The 21,080-nt window shown below is 46.3% G+C and overlaps 1 protein-coding gene across 1 annotated transcript in view; it reads left to right on the forward strand.

Annotated features, from left to right (window-relative positions):
• The first annotated feature begins 2,927 nt into the window (after positions 1 to 2,927).
• The window catches only part of LOC120994969 (putative helicase MOV-10), a 265,367-nt gene continuing 247,214 nt past the window's right edge, over positions 2,928 to 21,080 (forward strand). Inside the window, exons 1-2 of the mRNA XM_040423881.1 lie at positions 2,928 to 3,009; positions 5,226 to 5,365. Coding sequence (XP_040279815.1) covers positions 5,232 to 5,365 — 134 coding nt within the window. The 5' untranslated portion in view covers positions 2,928 to 3,009; positions 5,226 to 5,231. The remainder of the gene's footprint in view (positions 3,010 to 5,225; positions 5,366 to 21,080) is intronic.

Raw genomic sequence — 21,080 nt, forward strand, 5'->3', positions numbered from 1 at the left:
GCGTGTAAAACTCGCTCGTTTGAAAGGGGCCTAAGGCTATTTACACACTTGCGGCAAGCAGTTCCGCAAGCAGTTCCGTCGTCGGAACTGCCCGCTGGATCCGCCGATCTGGATGTGACTGAAAGCATTTGCGGATGCGGATCCGTCTCACAAATGCATTGCAAAAACGGATCCGTCTCTCCGCTTGTCATGCGGACAGACGGATCCGACTTGTATCTTTTTTCACATTTTTACTGGTCTGCGCATGTCGGAAGGACCGTTCCGGCATTCCGGTATTTTGAATGCCAGATCCGGCAGTAATACTAATGGGGAAAAATGCCGGCATTCAGGCAAGTCTTCAGTTTTTTTCGCCAGAGATAAAACCGTAGCATGCTACGGTTTTATCTTTTGCCTGATCAGTCAAAATGACTGAACTGAAGACATCCTGAACGGATTACTCTCCATTCAGAATGCATGGGGATATGCCTGATCAGTTTTTTTCTGGTATAGAGCCCCTGTGACGGAACTTTCACACTAGCGTTGAACTTTTCCTAGGACGGAACTCAATGCTTCAGTTTTATCCTAATGCATTCTGAATGGAAAGCATTCCGTTCAGTATGCATCAGGTTGTCTTCAGTTAACTCACTTTTACGGTATTTGGCCGGAGAACGCTTGCCAGATGAACATTGTAAAAAAATTTAAATAAAAACAGTGCCAAAACAGCTATTTTTTGTTACCTCGCCTCACAAAAAGTGTAATATAGAGCAACCAAAAATCATATGTACCCTAAAATAGTACCAACAAAACTGCCACCTTATCCCGTAGTTTCTAAAATAGGGTAACTTTTTTGGAGTTTCTACTCTAGGAGTGCATCAGGGGGTCTTCAAATGTGACATGGCAACTTAAAATTATCCCAGTGAAATCTGCCCTCCAAAAACCATAAGGCGCTCCTTTTCTTCTGTGCCTTGGCGTGTGCCCGTACAACTGTTTACGACCTTGTATGGGGTGTTTCTGTAAACTACAGAATCAGGGTAAGGCCCCCTGCACACGAACCTGTGCGCCCCGTGGTCGTGCTGCAAAATGCGGGCTGCAATGCACGAACACAGTCCGTGGGGCAGCCGCAGCGGATCGCGGACCCATTCACTTTAATGGGTCCGCGATCCGGCCGTTGCGCAAAAAGATAGGACATGTTCTATCTTTTTGAACAACGGAAGTATGGGACGAAACCCCACGGAAGCACTCCGTAGTGGTTCCGTGCTTCCGTTCCGCATCTCCGGATTTGCGGACCCATTCAAGTGATGCGGAATGCCCACGGAACGGCACCCGTGTATTGCGGTCCGCAATACGGCAACGGGAAGCACACGGTAAGCACACGTTCGTGTGCAGGGGGCCTAATAAATATTGAGCTTAGTTGGGCTGTTAACCCTTGCTTTGTTACCAGAAATAAATAGATTAAAATGGAAAATCTGCCAAAAAAGTGAAATTCTGACATTTCATCCACATTTTCTTTTAATTCTTGTGGAACACCTAAAGGGTAACAAAGTTTGTAAAATCAGTTTTGAATACCTTGAGGGGTGTTTTTAAAATGGGGTCACTTATGGGTGGTTTCTATTATGTAAGCCTCACAAAGTGACTCCAGACCTGAACTGGTCCTTTAAAAAGTGGGTTTTGGAAATTTTCAAGATTTGCTTCTAAACTTCTAAGCCTTAGGCCTCATGCACACGACCGTGGTGTGTTTTGCGGTCCGCAAATCATGGATGGCGTCCGTGAGTGTTCCGCAATTTGCGGAACGGCACGGATAGCCTTTAATATAAATGCCTATTCTTGTCTGCTAAGCGCGGACAAGAATAGGACAAGTTATATTTTTTTTGCGAGGCCACGGAACGGAGCAACGGATGCGGACAGCACACGGAGTGCTGTCCGCATCTTTTGTGGCCCCATTGAAGTGAATGGCGGCTCGGATGCGGACCCAAACAACGGCAGTGTGCATGAGGCCTTAGGCTACTTTCACACTTGCGGCAGAGTGATCCGGCAAGCAGTTCCGTTGCCGGAACTGCCTGCTGAATCAGGCAATCTGCATGCAACCGGACAGCATTTGTAGACTGATCCAGATCACAAATGCATTGTAAGAACGGATCCGTCTGTTTGTCATACGGACAAACGGATCCGTTTCTATTTTTTTCCCCCACATTTTTACCGGACAGATCCGGCATTGCGATATTTTGAATGCCGGATCTGGCACTAATACATTCCTATGGGAAAAAAATGCCGGATCCGGCAAGTGTTCCGTTTTTTGGGCCGGAGATAAAACTGTAGCATGCTGCGGTATTTCCTCCGTCCAAAACGCCGTTCAGTGACTGAACTGAAGACATCCTGAACGGATTTCTCTCCATTCAGAATGCATAGGGATAAAACTGATCAGTTCTTTTCCGGTATTGAGCTCCCTAGGACGGAACTCAGTGCCGGAAAAGAAAAACGCTAGTGTGAAAGTACCCTAACGACCTCAAAAAATAAAATGTCATTTACAGAATGATCCAAACATAAAGTAGACATACTGTATGGGAAATGTAAAGTAATAACTATTACGATATATGAGGTATCACTATCTGTTTTAAAAGCAGAGAAAGAGACATTTGGAAAGTTGTGAATTTTTCCTTTTTTTATTATAAATTTGGGATTATTTTTTTTACTAAAAATGAAAAATATTGACTGAAATTTACAGCTACCATGAAGAACAATGTGTCAGGAGAAAACAGTCTCAGAATGGCTTGGATAAGTAAAAGTGTTCCAAAGTAGTCATGGTTATTCAGGTTCAGTGCACTGGCTGTTTAAAGGGTTAAAGCCCCCCCCCCCCCCCCCCATCGTTTTGCAACATGTCTGTCATTTTTGTTTGTGGCAGCTGCAATATATAGTTCTTGTGCCAGACTCAGAAACCACGTGGTGCCAGTCACCACAGCGCTTTGCCAGGCTCACATAGTTGCCAGTGCGGGGCGCACACAGAGACTGAGCGGGAAGAAGGCTCCGCCAGTGGTAGATAAAGTACGGTGAGAAGTAGCGCTCTCCACATATGGAGTCCTCCGCGGTTCTGAGGTGTGGGGCGCGGCGGCTGCGCAGTGCGCACTCTGTTCTGCTGAGCTCTGAGGGGAAGGCTGCGAGAGCGGGAAACTCCGGCAGGCTCCGCGTGCAGAGGGACTGGTGGCTGCAGCTCGGTAGGGGGTGCATTGGGTGGCTGCTCCATTGTTTGTGGGGGTGCAGTAGACCCTGACTGGGGGGGCTTCCTGTTTTCTGTGGGGCCGAATTGGTTTCAGGTGGTAATCAGGAATGGATACAAGACCCATTCAGCACTGTAATTACTGCAGGGCCAGAGGTCCTCTGCTGCCACATGGCCAGGGTGGTGGCATGAGCAGAGAATGCCCATGTGAGCTGTGCCCTCAGGGCCAGTGGCAGGCAGGGAGTTTCCACAATTATAGCACCAGTCACTCAGAAAATGCCCTCATTAACCCATTGTTGTGCTGTAACAGTGCGCTGGCGGTTAGTAGGCTTTTTCTGCCGTATTGTAATGGTACATTGATGGTAAAAACAAATCTAACTTTATAGAAATTCATCTATGCACTGCTCAAAATGTCTGTTTCAATGTAAAGTCGTAGAGGTGGTTTCTAATAAATCTATGAGGAATGTTAATTTTGCAAGCAAAAAAAGCAAGCTGATTCCGTCCTCGTGCGGTCCTGACACCACACGGACATCAGAGTAATATGCATGCAACCGTATTTTGCATGTGTCCAATTAGCATTTTTTGGGCAGATTGTACATTGGACCCATTCTTTTCTATGGGTCTGCGAAAAAAAAGACATGGATGTCACGTGTGTGCCGTCCGTTTCCGTTCCGCAGGTTATAGAACATGGCTTGTCTGCATTGCGGACACGGAATAGTAATTTCTAGTGATGGGAGTGAGAAAAATGTGTTTTGCACATCGAAGGTATCCGTAATTTTGTGGATCCATGGCAGGGCTGGGCGACTTTTCAAAAAAATAAAATCTTAAGTTTTTTTTTCAACATATGGACGATTTTGATTTAAATCTCGATTTTCTTATTTTTATTAATTAAACTGAAAAAAATACAGAGACATAATTCAATAAATTATTTTCTTTATAGAAATAACTTTTAAACATATATTCCTACAATAATTTTACCTAACTTCTCAGTTATGTACACAGTTCCTGTGTACAGGGTCAATTCGCGCATCCGCAATTCCGTTCTGCATTTTGCGGAACGGAATTGCGGACCCATTCATTTCTATAGGGCCGCACGATGTGCTGCCCGGATCCGGAATTGCGGATCCAAAGTTCCGGGTCCGCAAGTCCGTTCCCCCAAAAAATAGAACATGTCCTATTCTTGTCCGCAATTACGGACAAGAATAGGAATTTTCGATTAAGTGCCGGCGATGTGTGGTCCGCAAAATGCGGAACGCACATTGCCGGTGTCCGTGTTTTGTGGATCCGCAAAACACTTACGGACGTGTGAATGGACTCTTAATGTCGCCAAAGGGTTAAACCAGGCATACTACCTGGTAAGGTTGATCATGCTGAATAAAACAATACCTTTCTTTTAGCTTCATGTTCAATTGCTACCAAGATATTTGCATTTTTATGTATATGCAAATTAGTAAGTTAGAGCACAAAGGAGCTGACCTGAGCCCTTGGAGCACTGATTTGGCAATGCCCGTGTGCTCTGCACACTCCCCCTTGATTGACAGGGTTACTCAGATCTACTTCACAAGCTCCAAGTCACTGAGCTAACTTTGGTGCAGGCATGAGAATACAGAGCTTGATGAGAGGTCACGCCCTGTCAATGAAGGGGAAGGTGGGCATGTGCTCCAAGGGTTCCAGCCAGCCTCTTGGTGCTCATACTTGCTGATTTTCTCGAGAAGTGATTGAACATACAGACAAAATAAAGGTATCGTTTTAATCAGCATGATCTTTAAGTGACTAAACCATCACTTTGTTACATTCAGTATGTCTACCATTCATTGCCCGGACTCTGCCTGCATTTTGTGTGCTGTGGAATTTTGCCTAGGAGTCACTTGTAGGTGAGTCATGACACATGATAAGTTTCACTTTCATTTCTTGAGATTTTTGCTCTCTCCCTGCCACACCTCCTTTGTGTATATATAAATATCTTTTTCAGTGATACCTGACCTACCACCAAAGGATACTTGTCACTTATACTTCATACAATCTTAACTCACAGGAGAACATGGCTCCTAAGTACAGGATGAGAGAACTGAAAGACGCTGGAGAGAAATTTCTACAACATCTAAATGACACAGGCAGAATGAATGTCACCAGTAAAGAAGAACTGAGAAGTATCTATGGTGAATTCAAAATACAGTAAGAACTTTTCTTATTACTGTAACAATAAGTGATGTGCTGTGTGTGGAAGAAGCAGAAAGAACCAACTAACAGAATATTATTATTATTATTGATTATTATTATTATTCCCATGTCGGTCAATTATTGAAAGTAGCAAGTTAATTCATTGACAAGTTCAAATCAGGTGCCCAACAAGTACACATACAAATATCTCCCTTTAGGCTGCATTCACATGTCCGTGGTGTGTTGCGGACCCGCAAATTGCGGGTCCGCAACACACCAGGCCGGCACCCCCATAGAAATGCCTATTCTTGTCCACAAGCTGCGGACAAGAATAGGACATGCTCTATCTTTTTGCGGAGCTGCGGACCCCAAATCGGGGCCGCGCTCCGCAATTGCGGCTGCAGACAGCACACTGTGTGCTGTCCGCATCGATTCCGTCCCCATAGAGAATGAATGGGTCCGCACTCATTCCGCAAAATTGCGGAAAGGATGCGGACCCATTTTGCGGACGTGTGAATGGAGCCTTAGGCCTCCTGCACACGAACGTATTTTTTTGCGGTCCGCAAAAACGGGTCCCGTTTTTCCGTGATCCGTGACCGTTTTTTCGTCCGTGGGTCTTCCTTGATTTTTGGAGGATCCACGGACATGAAAAAAAAGTCGTTTTGGTGTCCGGCTGGCCGTGCGGAGCCAAACGGATCCGTCCTGAATTACAATGCAAGTCAATGGGGAGGATCCGTTTGACGTTGACACAATATGGTGCCATTTCAAACGGATCCGTCCCCATTGACTTTCAATGTAAAGTCTGGAGTCCCTTTTATACCATCGGATCGGAGTTTTCTCCAATCCGATGGTATATTTTAACTTGAAGCGTCCCCATCACCATGGGAACGCCTCTATGTTAGAATATACTGTCGGATATGAGTTAGATCGTGAAACCTCATTTCCGACAGTATATTCTAACACAGAGGCGTTCCCATGGTGATGGGGACGCTTCTAGTTAGAATATACTACAAACTGTGTACATGATTGCCCCCTGCTGCCTAGCAGCATCCAATCTCTTACAGGAGGCCGTGATCAGCACAATTAACCCCTCAAGTGCCGCACCTGAAGGGGTTAATTGTACTATCATATCCCCCTGTAAGAGATCAGGGCTGCCAGGCAGCAGGGGGCAGACCCCCCCCCCTCCCCAGTTTGAATATCATTGGTGGCCAGTGCACCCCCCCCCCCCTTCCTCCCTCTATTGTAATAATTCGTTGGTGGCACAGTGTGCGCCCCCCCGCCCCCCCTTCCTCCCTCTATTGTAATAAATCGTTGGTGGCACAGTGTGCGCCCCCCCCCCCTTTCTCCCTCTATTGTAATAAATCGTTGGTGGCACAGTGTGCGCCCCCCATCGGCCCCCCCTCCCTCTATAGCATTAACAACATTGGTGGCCAGTGTGCGGCCTCCCATCTCTCCCCCCCCCCCCCCCCCATCATTGGTGGCAGCGGGTTACTAGCAATAGTACAATAGTAAAAGATTCATACTTACCTGGGAGCTGCGATGTCTGTGTCCGGCCGGGAGCTCCTCCTACTGGTAAGTGACAGTTCATTTAGCAATGCGCCGCACAGACCTGAGGCTGTCACTTACCAGTAGGTGGAGCTCCCGGCCGGACACGAACATCGCAGCAGCAGGTAAGTATGAATCTTCTACTATTGTACTATTGCTAAGTAACCATGGCAACCAGGACTGTAGTAGCGTCCTGGTTGCCATGGTTACCGATCGGAGCCCCAGCGATTAAACTGGGACTCCGATCGGAACTCCGCTGCCACCAATGATGGGGGGGGGGGGGGGCGATGGGGGGCGCACCCTGTGCCACCAACGATTTATTACAATAGAGGGAGGGAGGGGGGGGGGCGCACACTGTGCCACCAACGAATTATTACAATAGAGGGGGGGGGGGGGGCGCACTGGCCATCAATGATATTCAAACTGGGGAGGGGGGGGGTCTGCCCCCTGCTGCCTGGCAGCCCTGATCTCTTACAGGGGGATATGATAGTACAATTAACCCTTTCAGGTGCCGCACCTGAAGGGGTTAATTGTGCTGATCACAGCCCCCTGTAAGAGATCGGGTGCTGCCAGGCAGCAGGGGGCAGTCTTGTACACAGTTTGTAGTGTATTCTAACTAGAAGCGTCCCCATCACCATGGGAACGCTTCTGTGTTAGAATATACTGTCGGTTCTGAGTTTTCACGAAGTGAAGACTCAGCTTTGAAAAAGCTTTATGCAGACGGATCTTCGGATCCGTCTGTATAAAAACGAACCTACGGCCACGGATCACGGACACGGATGCCAATCTTGTGTGCATCCGTGTTCTTTCACGGACCCATTGACTTGAATGGGTCCGTGAACCGTTGGCCGTGAAAAAAATAGGACAGGTCATATTTTTTTCACGGCCAGGAAACACGGATCACGGATGCGGCTGCAAAACGGTGCATTTTCCGTTTTTTCCACGGACCCATTGAAAGTCAATGGGTCCGCGAAAGAAAACGGCACAACGGCCACGGGTGCACACAACGGTCGTGTGCAGGAGGCCTTAATCTGTCATCTGATAATCCAGAAATTCTGAACATAGATATCGACTTATGACATACTGATGGCATATTTTCTATTAAAGGGTTTGGGGGATTTTGTGGGCTTTAATAACTTTGTAATATAATTGCATTACCTATTCTGTTTCCACACCATCAATCTGCTTTGGCCCTCAAGCTTCTTTGTTTGGAATAAAATGTGATGACGTGATGCCCCTAGTGATGAATTACTTCACTGCGCTGGGCAGCAGTAGGGCACATGATGTGGATGATGTGGAAATAGAACAGTATTGATATAGCAGGGATTTTACATTATTATTTTTTTTACCCTATGATTTATTTTAATCTCCCTCAAGTTGCTAAATTTTTCAGACTATGTAGTAATTTAGAATAATTCATAGTCCCACGTTTTTAAGATTCATGCCAGATTAAAGGAATTTTACTGACCCCCCCCCCCTCCTCTGGGTTTGTCAGGCTTCCATTATCCAGTGTCTGCCGTTTTGATGGGAAGAATATGAAAATAATGCTTTGTAACGTAAATGTGAACCTAAACTTAGTTTTCTTTACCGTTGGTTTAAGTATTTTATTTTTGTAATCTTATCTGGTATTTGCCACTGACGTTTTACATAGTAACAAAGTTTATAAGGCTGAAAAAATACATTTATCCATCCAGTTCAGCCTGTTATCCTGCAAGTTGGTATAGAATTTTTTTTTTCCACTTAATAATTTGCACGCTTGTAACCACACCCTTAGGCCCCTTTCACATGGGCGAGATTTCCGCGTTCACCTCATGCATTGCACCCGCACTGAATCCTGACCTATTAATTTCTATGGGGCTGTGCACATGTGCGTTGGTTTTCACGCATCACTTGTGCGTAGCATGAAAATCGCTGCATGTTTTATATTCTGCGTTTTTCACGCAACGCAGCCCCTATAGAAGTGAATGGGGCTGCATGAAAATCACAAGCATCCGCAAGCAAGTCGCAAGCAAATTTCACGCACGGTTGCTAGGAGACGATCGGGATGGAGACCCGATCATTATTATTTTCCTTTATAACATGGTTATAAGGGAAAATAATAGCATTCTTAATACAGAATGCATAGTACAATAGGGCTGGAGGGATTAAAAAAAAAAAAAAATATATATATAATTTAACTCACCTTAATCCACTTGCTCGCCCAGCCCGGCTTCTCTTCTGTCTTCATCTTTGCTGTGCACAGGAAAAGGACCTTTGATGACATCACAGCGCTCATCACATGGTCCATCACATGATCCATCACCATGGTTGACGTTATCAAAGGTCCTATTCCTCAAAGAAGAAGACAGAAGAGAAGCCGGGCTGCGCGAACAAGTGGATTAAGGTGAGTTAAATTTTTTATTTATTTTTTCAACCCCTCCAGCCCTATTGTACTATGCATTCTGTATTAAGAATGCTATTATTTTCCCTTATAACCATGTTATAAGGGAAAATAATAGTCTACACAACACCTAACCCAAACCCGAACTTCTGTCAAGAAGTTCTGGTTTGGGTACCAAACATGCCGATTATTCTCATGCGCGTTCAAAACACAATACAATGTTTTGCACTCGCGCGGAAAAATCGTGCATGTTCCTGCAACGCACCCGCATCTTTTTCCGCAACGCCCGTGTGAAACCAGCCTTAGGCCTCCTGCACACAAACGTGCTGCGGACCGCAAATTTTATACTTGAGCTGTTTAGGGGCTCATTTTTTGCAGAACAGTTTTTATTGATACTATTTTGGAGTGTGCATGACTTTTTGATTACATTTTATAACATTTTTTGGGTAAGAGAAGCATTGAAAAAATGGCAAATTGGCCATTTTGACCCTTTTTTCCATTACGCCATTCGCCGTATTGGAATTTAAAAAAAATATTTTAATAGTATGCACGTTTTCGGTCGCTATGATACCCATGATGTGTATATTTATTGTTATTTAGGTATTTATTTTTTAATTATACGGAAAGGGGGGTGATTTAAACTTTTATTTATTTTTTTATGTATTTTGAAACTTTTTTTTATTTTTTTGTGATGATTTTGAAGCTCATATATGAGCCTATAAATAATGTTTTTAAATTTTTGATTTTGTTCTATCAGGGATTTTTAAAGAGGACCTTTCATCGGTCCAAACATTGTGAACTAAGTATCATGACATATACAGCGGCGCCCCAGGGATCTCACTGCACTTACTATTATCCCTGGGCGCCGCTCCGTTCTCCCGTTATGTCCTCCGGTATGTTCGGGGACTTGGTTATAGTAGGAGGAGACTGCCCTTGTTCTGCTGGGCGTCTCCTTCTCCTAGGCTGTAGCGCTGGCCAATCGCATCGCAGAGCTCACAGCCTGGGAGAAAAAACCTCTCAGCGCTACAGCCTAGGAGAAGGAGATGCCCAGCAGAACAAGGGCAGACTCCGCCTACTATAACCAAGTCCCCTAAGTCTCTGCCTACTATAACTAAGTCCCCGAACATACCGGAGGACATAACGGGAGAACGGAGCGGCGCCCAGGGATAATAGTAAGTGCAGTGAGATCCCTGGGCGCCGCTGTATATGTCATGATACTTAGTTCACAATGTTTGGACCGATGAAAGGTCCTCTTTAACCTCTTCAGGCATAGGGCGTACAGGTACGCCCTTATGTCCTGGTACTTAAGGACACAGGGCGTACCTGTACGCCCTGTGTATTTCTGATCACCGCCGCGCAGGCACTGAGCAGGCACTTCGGCTAAATGCCCGGGAGGGTCCCGTGACCCCCCATGTCGGCGATCGCCGCAAACCGCAGGTCAATTCAGACCTGCGGTTTGCGGCTTTTACTATTGCGGTGGCGACGGGCGGTGCCATTGGGTCCCCATGCGGCTGTGGGGGGGACCCGATGGCATGGAAGGCAGCGCGATGTCTAAGGAAGGCATCTGCGCTGCCTTCAGGTGACGAGCCTGTGAGATCCAGCCCCCTGGATCTCACAGGCTGGAAGCTGTATGAGTAATACACACAGTATTACTCATACAGCCAATGCATTCCAATACAGAAGTATTGGAATACATTGTAAAAGATTAGACCCCCAAAAGTTCAAGTCCCAAAGTGGGACAAAAAAAAAAGTTGAAAAAAAAAAGTTGAAAAAAAAAGTCTTCCCCCCAAAAATTAAAAGTTTCAAGTAAAAATAAACAAAAACGTCATTTTCCCCAAATAAAGTTAAAAAAAGTATACATATTAGGTATAACCGCGTTCGTATCGACCGGCTCTATAAACATATCACATGACCTAAACCCTCAGATGAACACCGTAAAAAATAAAAAATAAAAACTGTGCTAAAGAAACCATTTTTTGGTCACCTTACATCACAAAAAGTACAACAGCAAGCGATCAAAAAGGCGTTTGCCCACCAAAATAGTACCAATCTAACCGTCACCTCATCCCGCAAAAAATTAGCCCCTACCTGAGACAATCGCCCAAAAAAAAAAAAAACTATGGCTCAGAATATGGAGACACTAAAACATCATTTTTTTTGTTTTAAAAAAGCTGTTATTGTGTAAAACTTACATAAATAAAAAAAAGTATACATATTAGGTATCGCCGCGTCCATATCGACCGGCTCTATAAAAATATCACATGACCTAACCCCTCAGATGAACACCGTAAAAAATAAAAAATAAAAACTGTGCTAAATAAACCATTTTTTGTCACCTTACATCACAAACAGTGTAAGAGCAAGCGATCAAAAAGTCATATGCACCCCAAATAGTGTAAATCAAACCATCATCTCATCCCGCAAAAAATGAGACCCTACCTAAGATAATCACCCAAAAACTGAAAAAACTATGGCTCTCAGACCATGGAGACACTAAAACATGATTTTTTTTTTTTTCAAAAATGATATTATTGTGTAAAACTTACATAAATAAAAAAAAAAGTATACATATTAGGTATCGCCGTGTCCGTATCGACCGGCTCTATAAAAATATCACATGACCTAACCCCTCAGATGAACACCGTAAAAAATAAAAAATGTGCTAAATAAACCATTTTTTGTCACCTTACATCACAAAAAGTGTAATAGCAAGCGATCAAAAAGTCACACGCACCCCAAAATAGTGCCAATAAAACTGTCGTCTCATCCCGCAAAAATCATACCCTACCCAAGGTAATTGCCCAAAAACTGAAAAAATTATGGCTCTCAGACTATGGAAACACTAAAACATGATTTTTTTTTTGCTTCAAAAATGAAATCATTGTGTAAAACTTACATAAATAAAAAAAAAAGTATACATATTAGCAGGGCTCGACGAATCCCAGGCGCCAGGTCGCCATGGCGACCAGGAATTTGGTCCTGGCGCTTGGGTATTTGTCAGCCCGTTTTCAAAGATGCGCTCTCGTCGCGCACCATGGTTTCCTGAGCCGGCATAGTGGAGAAGGAGAGGAGTCCCTCCCTCCCCACTGTGCGCGGCTGCCGCTGACCACCAATGAGAACAGAGTAGGAGGAGGAGGGGAGGGACTGTGGCCACTGCGCCACCAATGAGAACAGAGTAGGAGGAGGAGGGGAGGGACTGTGGCCACTGCGCCACCAATGAATGCCTGAATACCAATGTGCCGGCTATATCCCGGCCCCTATGACTGCATGACCGCTGTGATCCGCACGATTAACTGTTCTGTCAGAGGTCGGGTGTCGGGAATGTTTGTCTGCATTGGTGGCAGTGGGCAGTTCCGATCGGAGTCCCAGCAGTGTAATGCTGGGGCTCCGATCGGTTTCCATGGCAGCCAGGAGTCACGCTACTGAAGTCCTGGCTGCCATGGTATGTTAGTGAGCAGCATTATACTCACGTGCGCCGTGGCCGCCGGGCGCTCCTTCTTCTGTCTGTGCGGCTCATTGCTAATGCTTATAGCATTAGCAATGGGCCGCACAGACCTATGAGAAGAAGGAGCTCCCGGCGATCACGGCGCACGTGAGTATAATGCTGCTCAGTAACATACCATCGCAGGCCAGGACTTCAGTAGAGTCCTGGCTGCCATGGTAACCGATCGGAGCTGCCCACTGCCACCAATGATGGGGGGGGGGGAGGAGGGGGACCCTGTGGCCACTGCCACCAATGATTAATACTGGGGAGGGAGGGGGGGTGGGTTTGTTACCAGAGGCGGCTGATAAGAGGGAGAGGCTGGAGGCGCTGATCAGAGGCTGGAGGGGCTGATCAGAGGGGGGGGGGCTGATCAGAGGCTTGATGGGCTGATCAGAGGCTTGATGGGCTGATCAGAGGCTGGAGGGGCTGATCAGAGGCTGGAGGGGCTGATCAGAGGCTGGAGGGGCTGATCAGAGGTTGGAGGGGACCGATCAGAGGCTGGAGGGGCTGATCAGAGGCTGGAGGGGCTGATCAGAGGCTGGGGGGGCTGATCAGAGGCTGGAGGGGCTGATCAGAGGCTGGAGGGGCTGATCAGAGGCTGGAGGGCACATGATAGGCTGGCTGCCATGGTCAGCTCCCTGCTGTTGTGTGCACAAAGCACAGGGCAGCAGAGAGAGTGTAAAGTCCTATTCACCCTAATAGAGCTCTATTAGGGTGAATATGACAAGGGTTCTAGCCCTTAAAGGAAACCTGTCACCATGATTTTGCGCATAGAGCTGGGGACATGGGCTGCTAGATGGCCACTAGCACATCTGCAGTACCCAGGTCCCATAGCTCTCTGCGCTTTTATTGTGTTAAAAAACCGTTTTGAGTGATATGCAAATTACCTGATATGAGTTCTGTAGCCGGAGATGAGTCAAGCGGAAAGGAGCCCAGCACTGCCCCGCGTCCTCCGAATCTCCTCCTTGCCGGCTGACGTCACAGAGCTGGAGCGCCGAAATCTCGCGATGCGCGAGCTAGCGTATGCGCAGTGTCGGCATCATGTTCATTCCCTGTGCTGGCATCAGCACAGGGAACGAACTACGCATGCGCTAGCTCGCGCATCACGAGATTTCGGCGCTCCAGCCCTGTGACGTCAGCCGGCAAGGAGGATATTCGGAGGACGCGGGGCGGTGCTGGGCTCCTTTCCGCTTGACTCATCTCCGGCTACAGGACTCATATCAGGTAATTTGCATATCACTCAAAATGTTTTTTTAACACAATAAAAGCGCAGAGAGCTATCGGACCTGGGTACTACAGATGAGCTAGTGGCCATCTAGCAGCCCATGTCCCCAGCTCTATGCGCAAAATCATGGTGACAGGTTTCCTTTAAGGAGGCTAATAGTTATTAAATAAAAAGTAAAAAAAATAAAATAAAAAAAGTTTAAACACCCCCCCCCCCAAATATAGAAAACAATATATCGCGATATATATCGCATATCGCACATGCTTAAAATTATATCGCAATATAGATTTTATGACGCGGCTCCGCCTGGCTCCTAACTTTTTTAGCTGGCTCCTAGATTCCAAGGAAATTTGTCAAGCCATGCATATTAGGTATCGCCGCGTCCGTGACAACCTGGTCTATAAAAGTACCACATTATCTAACCTGTCAGATGAATGTTGTAAATAACAAAAAATAAAAACGGTGCCAAAACAGCTATTTCTTGTTATCTTGCCTCACAAAAAGTGTAATATAGAGCAACCAAAAATCATTGTACCCTAAACTAGTACCAAAAATACTTCCACCCTATCCCGTAGTTTCTAAAATGGGGTCACTTTTTGGGGGTTTCTACTCTAGGGGTGCATCAGGGGGGCTTCAAATGGGACATGGTGTAAAAAAAAAAACAGTCCAGCAAAATCTGCCTTCCAAAAACCGTATGGCATTCCTTTCCTTCTGCACCCTGCCGTGTGCCCGTACAGCAGTTTACGACCACATATGGGGAGTTTCTGTAAACTACAGAATCTGGGCAATAAATATTGAGTTTTGTTTGGCTGTCAACCCTTGCTTTGTTACTGGAAAAAATGGATTAAAATGGAAAATTTAACAAAAAATTTAAATTCTGAAATTTCATCCCCATTTGCCAATAACTCTTGTGGAACACCTAAAGGGTTAACGACATTTGTAAAATCAGTTTTGAATACCTTGAGGGGTGTAGTTTCTTAGATGGGGTACATTTATGGAGTTTCTCCTCTAGGGTTGTATCAGGGGGGCTTCAAATGGGACATGGTGTCAAAAAAACCAGTCCAGCAAAATCTGCCTTCCAAAAACCGTATGGCATTCCTTTCCTTCTGCGCCCTGCCGTATGCCCGTACAGTAGTTTACGACCACATATGGGGTGTTTCTGTAAACTACAGAATCTGGGTCATAAATATTGACTTTTGTTTGGCTGTTAACCCTTGCTTTGTAAAAGTAAAAAAAATATTAAAATGGAAAATCTGCCAAAAAAGTAAAATTCAGAAATTGTATCTCTATTTTCCATTAATTCTTGTGGAACACTTAAAGGGTTAACGATGTTTGTAAAATCAGATTTGAATACCTTGAGGGGTGTAGTTTCTTAGATGGGGTCACTTTTATGGAGTTTCTACTCTAGGGTTGCATCAGGGGGGCTTCAAATGAGACATGGTGTCAAAAAAACCAGTCCAGCAAAATCTGCCTTCCAAAAACCGTATGGCATTCCTTTCCTTCTGCGCCCTGCCGTGTGCCCGTGCAGTAGTTTACAACCACATATGGGGTGTTTCTGTAAACTACAGAATCAGGGCCATAAATTTTGTATTTTTTTCATAAATAAAAATGATTTTTTTTACTTCATTTTACCAGTGTCATGAAGTACAATATGTGACGAAAAATCTCAGAATGGCCTGGATAAGTCAAAGCGTTTTAAAGTTATCACCACTTAAAGTGACACTGGTCAGATTTGCAAAAAATGGCCTGGTCTTTAAGGTGAAATAAGGCTGTGTCCTTGAAGAGGACCTTTCACTAGTTTTAAAACTAAAAACAAACTATATCAGTGGACAGAGCGGCGTCCAGGGGTCCCCCTGCACTAACTAGTATGTCTGGGCGCCGCTCCGTTCGCCCGGTATAGGCTCCGGTGTCGCTCTGCCCACTGATATAGTTCGTTTTTAGTTTTTAAACTAGTGAAAGGTCCTCTTTAAGGGGTTAAGATGACATTTAAGGCCTCTTTCACACTTGCGTTGTTGGGATCCGGCGTGCACTTCCGTTGCCGGAGGTGCCCGCCGGGTCCGGAAAAACGCAAGTGTACTGAAAGCATTTGAAGACGGAGCCGTCTTCAAAATGCTTTCAGTGTTACTATGGCACCCAGGACGCTATTAAAGTCCTGGTTGCCATAGTAGGAGCGGGGAGCGGTATACTTACAGTCCGTGCGGCTCCCGGGGCTCTCCAGAATGACGTCAGAGCGCCCCATGCGCATGGATGACGTGATCCATGTGATCACGTGATCCATGCGCTTGGGGCGCCCTGACGTCACTCTGGAGCGCCCGGGGAGCCGCACGGACGGTAAGTATGCTGCTCCCCCGCTCCCCACTACACTTTACCATGGCTGCCAGGACTTTAGCGTCCCGGCAGCCATGGTAACCACTCTGAAAAAGCTAAATGTCGGGTCCGGCAATGCGCCGAAACGACGTTTAGCTTAAGGCCGGATCCGGATCAATGCCTTTCAATGGGCATTAATCCCGGATCCGGCCTTGCGGCAAGTCTTCAGGATTTTTGGCCGGAGCAAAAAGCGCAGCATGCTGCGGTATTTTCTCCGGCCAAAAAACGTTCCGTTCCGGAACTGAAGACATCCTGATGCATCCTGAACGGATTTCTCTCCATTCAGAATGCATTAGGATAAAACTGATCAGGATTCTTCCGGCATAGAGCCCCGACTACGTAACTCTATGCCGGAAGAAAAGAACGCAGGTGTGAAAGAGCCCTTAAAGGGGTTATCCGAGTTAATAAAAAAAAAAAAAAAAACGCTTAAAATCCATCAGGATATACATATAATTTGGTTAAGCTTGATTTCATCAAGTTAAAACCCATATTTGCACCTTTTCATGGTCCTGTCATTGCTTTGTTTACATGCTCAAGTACAAGGTGAGGGGGCGTATAACAACAAAGCCTGAGCTCTGCCTCATGAATTTTTCTGGGCGTGAACAACCTGACCTTTCCCTCACCCTGCTCTGCACTTTGCATAAAAATAAATTATACACACACAGGGCAGAAGATCTTCCTGTCACATTGCAGCTGCACAGTGTAAGTTATGTTATTTTACATACATTTCTTTCATGTTTGGTTTTGTTTCTAGTCTAAAAAATTTCTTTCTGTTATTACAGTATATCAAGGAGGACGTATTTGCACTAATTCCAAATTCCGTCACCATAGAAAATGAATGGGTCCGCACCCGTTCCGCAAAATTGCAGAAAAAATGCGGACCCATTTGCGGATGTGTGAATGGAGCCTAAGGCTACTTTCACACTAGAGGCAGGATCGATCCAACAGGCTGTTCACCCTGTCGGATCCGGCCAGCCGCTATTTTGCCGTGCCACTGGACTGCCGCTCTGTCCCCATTGACTATAAAGGGGACGGTGGTGGAGCTATGGCGCAGCACGGCAGTGCACAGCGAGCGGCCACTTGACTAAAAGTCCTGGATTTTCGACTTTTTATGGTACTTTCACACTAGCGTTAGTGTGATCCGGCAGGCAGTTACATCGTCGGAGCTGCCCGCCGGATCCGCCAATCAGTGTGACAACTGACAGCATTTGTAGACGGATCCAGGTGCGGATCCGTCTAGAAATGCATTGCAATAACGGATCCGTCTATCCGCTTGCCATGTCAATGGACGGATCCCTCTGGCAGTCTTTTTCACAGTTTTCATGTTCTGCGCATGCGCAGACCCGAAGGGCGGATCCGTCCTTCAGTTGTTTTGCAACGCCGGATCCGCAAGGCAGCTCCGTCGTCGGAGCTGCGTGCCTGCTGGATGCGCCGATCAGTGTGACAAGTGACAGCATTTGTAGACGGATCCAGGTGCGGATCTGTCTAGAATTGAATTGCAATAACGGATCCGTCCAGCGGCACCGTCAAATAGCGGCAGGGCGGATCCGACAGGGTGAACAGCCTGTCGGATACGTCCTGCCGCTAGTGTGAAAATATCATTAGCATTATCTATATCTAAGCAATATCTATATTATTCAAATATATATTCAATATGGATATTGCTGAGATCCATATATTGGTGGCAGATAAGGATTTTATATAGCTGAATAATGATGATGATGATGATCATAATAATGATGGCCAATAATTTATTTATATTTCCCAGGGGGTGTTGAATGTGTGCTAGTGGGGGGGAGGGGGGGCAGGGCTGTAATAACGATCCCCAGATGCAGAGGGGAACGTTTACAAACTGCCACCTCTAGCCCCAGTGAATGCAGGAGGGACAAACATACCCTGTGCTGCTGGAGATCACCTCGGCTCTGGTTTGTACTGCACATGAGCGATCGCATAGCAGAGCCGAGGCAGTGACAAGAGCTGGAGGGGGGAGGGCACCAGAGGCTCTGACGTTTCGTTTACAGAGCCTGGCCACTCCCTCAAGCAGGGAGACGGCTGTAAACGAAACATCAGCAGCAGAGCAGAGCCGGGCAGTGTTAGGAGAGCTGGAGGGGGGAGGGGGGAGGGCACCAGAGGCTCTGACGTCTCGTTTACACAGCCTGGACACTCCTTCAAGCAGGGAAAAGCTTGTAAACGAAACGTCATCAGCAGAGCAGGCTTACTGACGTCAGGTGTAACATGACCCTGAACTGAACTGGCCAAACAGTGATAGATAGGTGATGAAAGTGATTTTAAGAATCTTTCACTGGTCTACAATAAATGCAATTAGAATAGATTTATTTAAGTCGGATAACCCCTTTAACTAGAAGTTGCTCATTTCTTATCCTGGCCTGTCATCTAGTGGCCAAAATAAGAATTGCAGCATGAACACTTAGGCCCTTTCACACGAGCGAGTTTTCCGCACGGGTGCAATGCGTGAGGCGAACGCATTGCACCTGCACTGAATCCTGACCCATTCATTTATATGGGGCTGTGCACATGAGCGGTGATTTTCACACATCACTTGTGCGTTGCGTGAAAATCGCAGCAAGTTCTATATTGTACGTTTTTCACGCAATGCAAGCCCTATAGAAAGTGAATGGGGCTGCGTGAAAAGCAAGTGCAGATGCGGTGCGATTTTCACGCATGGTTGCTAGGTGACGATCGGGATGGGGACACAATCTTTATTATTTTCCCTTATAACATGGTTATAAGGGAAAATAATAGCATTCTTAATACAGAATGCAAAGTAAATTAGGGATGGAGGGGTTAAAAAAATAAATAAATAATAAAACTCACCTCATCCACTTGTTCGCGCAGCCCGGCTCATCTTCTAACTTCTTCTTTGATGACCTGGGAGGAAAAGGACCTTTGATGACGTCACTGCGTTCATCACATGGTCCATCACATGATCCATCATGCACAAACAAGTGGATGAGGTGATTTTTATTATAATTTTTTTTTTAACCCCTCCATCCCTAATTTACTAAGCATTCTGTTTTAAGAATGCTATTATGTAGCTACAGGCCTATCTCACTTCTTAACTTAGATGTTAAGATTTGGGCGAAGATCTTAGCAAACAGATTGAATAAAATAGTCCCAAAAGTAATTCATTCTGATCAAGCTGGATTTGTAACGGGTAGAGAAGGCAATTTCCACTCTTGTAGGATTCTTCATGCGGTCAAACTAGCAAAAGATAAAAAACTTCCTCTTATCCTTCTCAGTACAGATGCTGAGAAGGCGTTTGACCGAGTTAGTTGGGTATATATGCAAAGGACCCTACACAGATTTGGCATACCCCAACCTTTCATTGCCGCGATTATGTCTCTCTATCATCATCCTAGTGCTAGAGTGAGGGTCAACGGCACTTTATCCACACCCTTTAACATAAATAACGGCACACGCCAAGGGTGCCCGTTGTCTTCCACTCTATTTATTAGGGGTGCACCGAAATGAAAATTCTGGTCCGAAACCGAAAATTCAGGATGCCCTTGACCGAAAACCGAAACCGAAACCGAAACTGCCTTTTTGCCCAAATACTTTTAAAATACTTTTTTTTTAATGATTTTATTAATAATTCTTTTTCATGAATGAAATTCATCTGTGGGTGGCGCTGTTATGGAGAGGGGGATCTGTGGGTGGCGCTGTTATGGAGAGGGGGATCTGTGGGTAGCGCTGTTATGGAGAGGGGGATCTGTGGGTGGCGCTATGGAGAGGGGGATCTGTGGGTGGCGCTATGGAGAGGGGGATCTGTGGGTGGCGCTGTTATGGAGAGGGGGATCTGTGGGTGGCGCTGTTATGGAGAGGGGGATCTGTGGGTGGCGCTGTTATGGAGAGGGGGATCTGTGGGTGGCGCTGTTATGGAGAGGGGGATCTGTGGGTGGCGCTGTTATGGAGAGGGGGATCTGTGGGTGGCGCTGTTATGGAGAGGGTAATCTGTGGGTGGCGCTGTTATGGAGAGGGGGATCTGTGGGTGGCGCTGTTATGGAGAGGGGGATCTGTGGGTGGCGCTGTTATGGAGAGGGGGATCTGTGCACTGTTATGGGCATAACAGTGCACAGATCCCTTTCCCCATAACAGTGCACAGATCCCTTTCCCCATAACAGTGCACAGATCCCCCCTCCCCATAGCAGTGCACAGATCCCCCCTCCCCATAGCAGTGCCATAGACCGATCCCCCTACCCATAACAGCCCCGGCCCTGCTGCTCACAGCATCACTCACTGCATCTTTATTTTACCTTACAATCGTGAGGCTCCAGTAACTAACAACTCTGCAGGCAGAGCGGAGGGCGGCGTAACGTCACTTACTCACGTGACGCACCTGCTCCGCCCACTTTATGAATGAAGGAGGCGGAGCAGGCGCGTCACGTGAGTAAGTGACGTTACGCCGGCCTCCGCTCTGCCTGCAGAGTTGTTAGTTACTGGAGCCTCACGATTGTAAGGTAAAATAAAGATGCAGTGACAAAGTAAACCGCCCGCCCGGCGCCCGCCCGCAGATGGTGGGTGACAAATCCCACACCCCATATTTTCGGCCGATATGTAACAATATCGGCCGAAGTGGATTAGGTGCATTTTCGGCCGATATTTTCGGCTGCCGAAATTTCGGTGCACCCCTACTATTTATCATTACTATGGAAACGCTACTACAAGCAATAAGAGAAGATCCGGTGATTAGGGGACTGAAAACTAGCCA

This window comes from Bufo bufo, chromosome 3, assembly GCF_905171765.1.
Source record: "Bufo bufo chromosome 3, aBufBuf1.1, whole genome shotgun sequence".
NCBI lineage: Eukaryota > Metazoa > Chordata > Amphibia > Anura > Bufonidae > Bufo > Bufo bufo.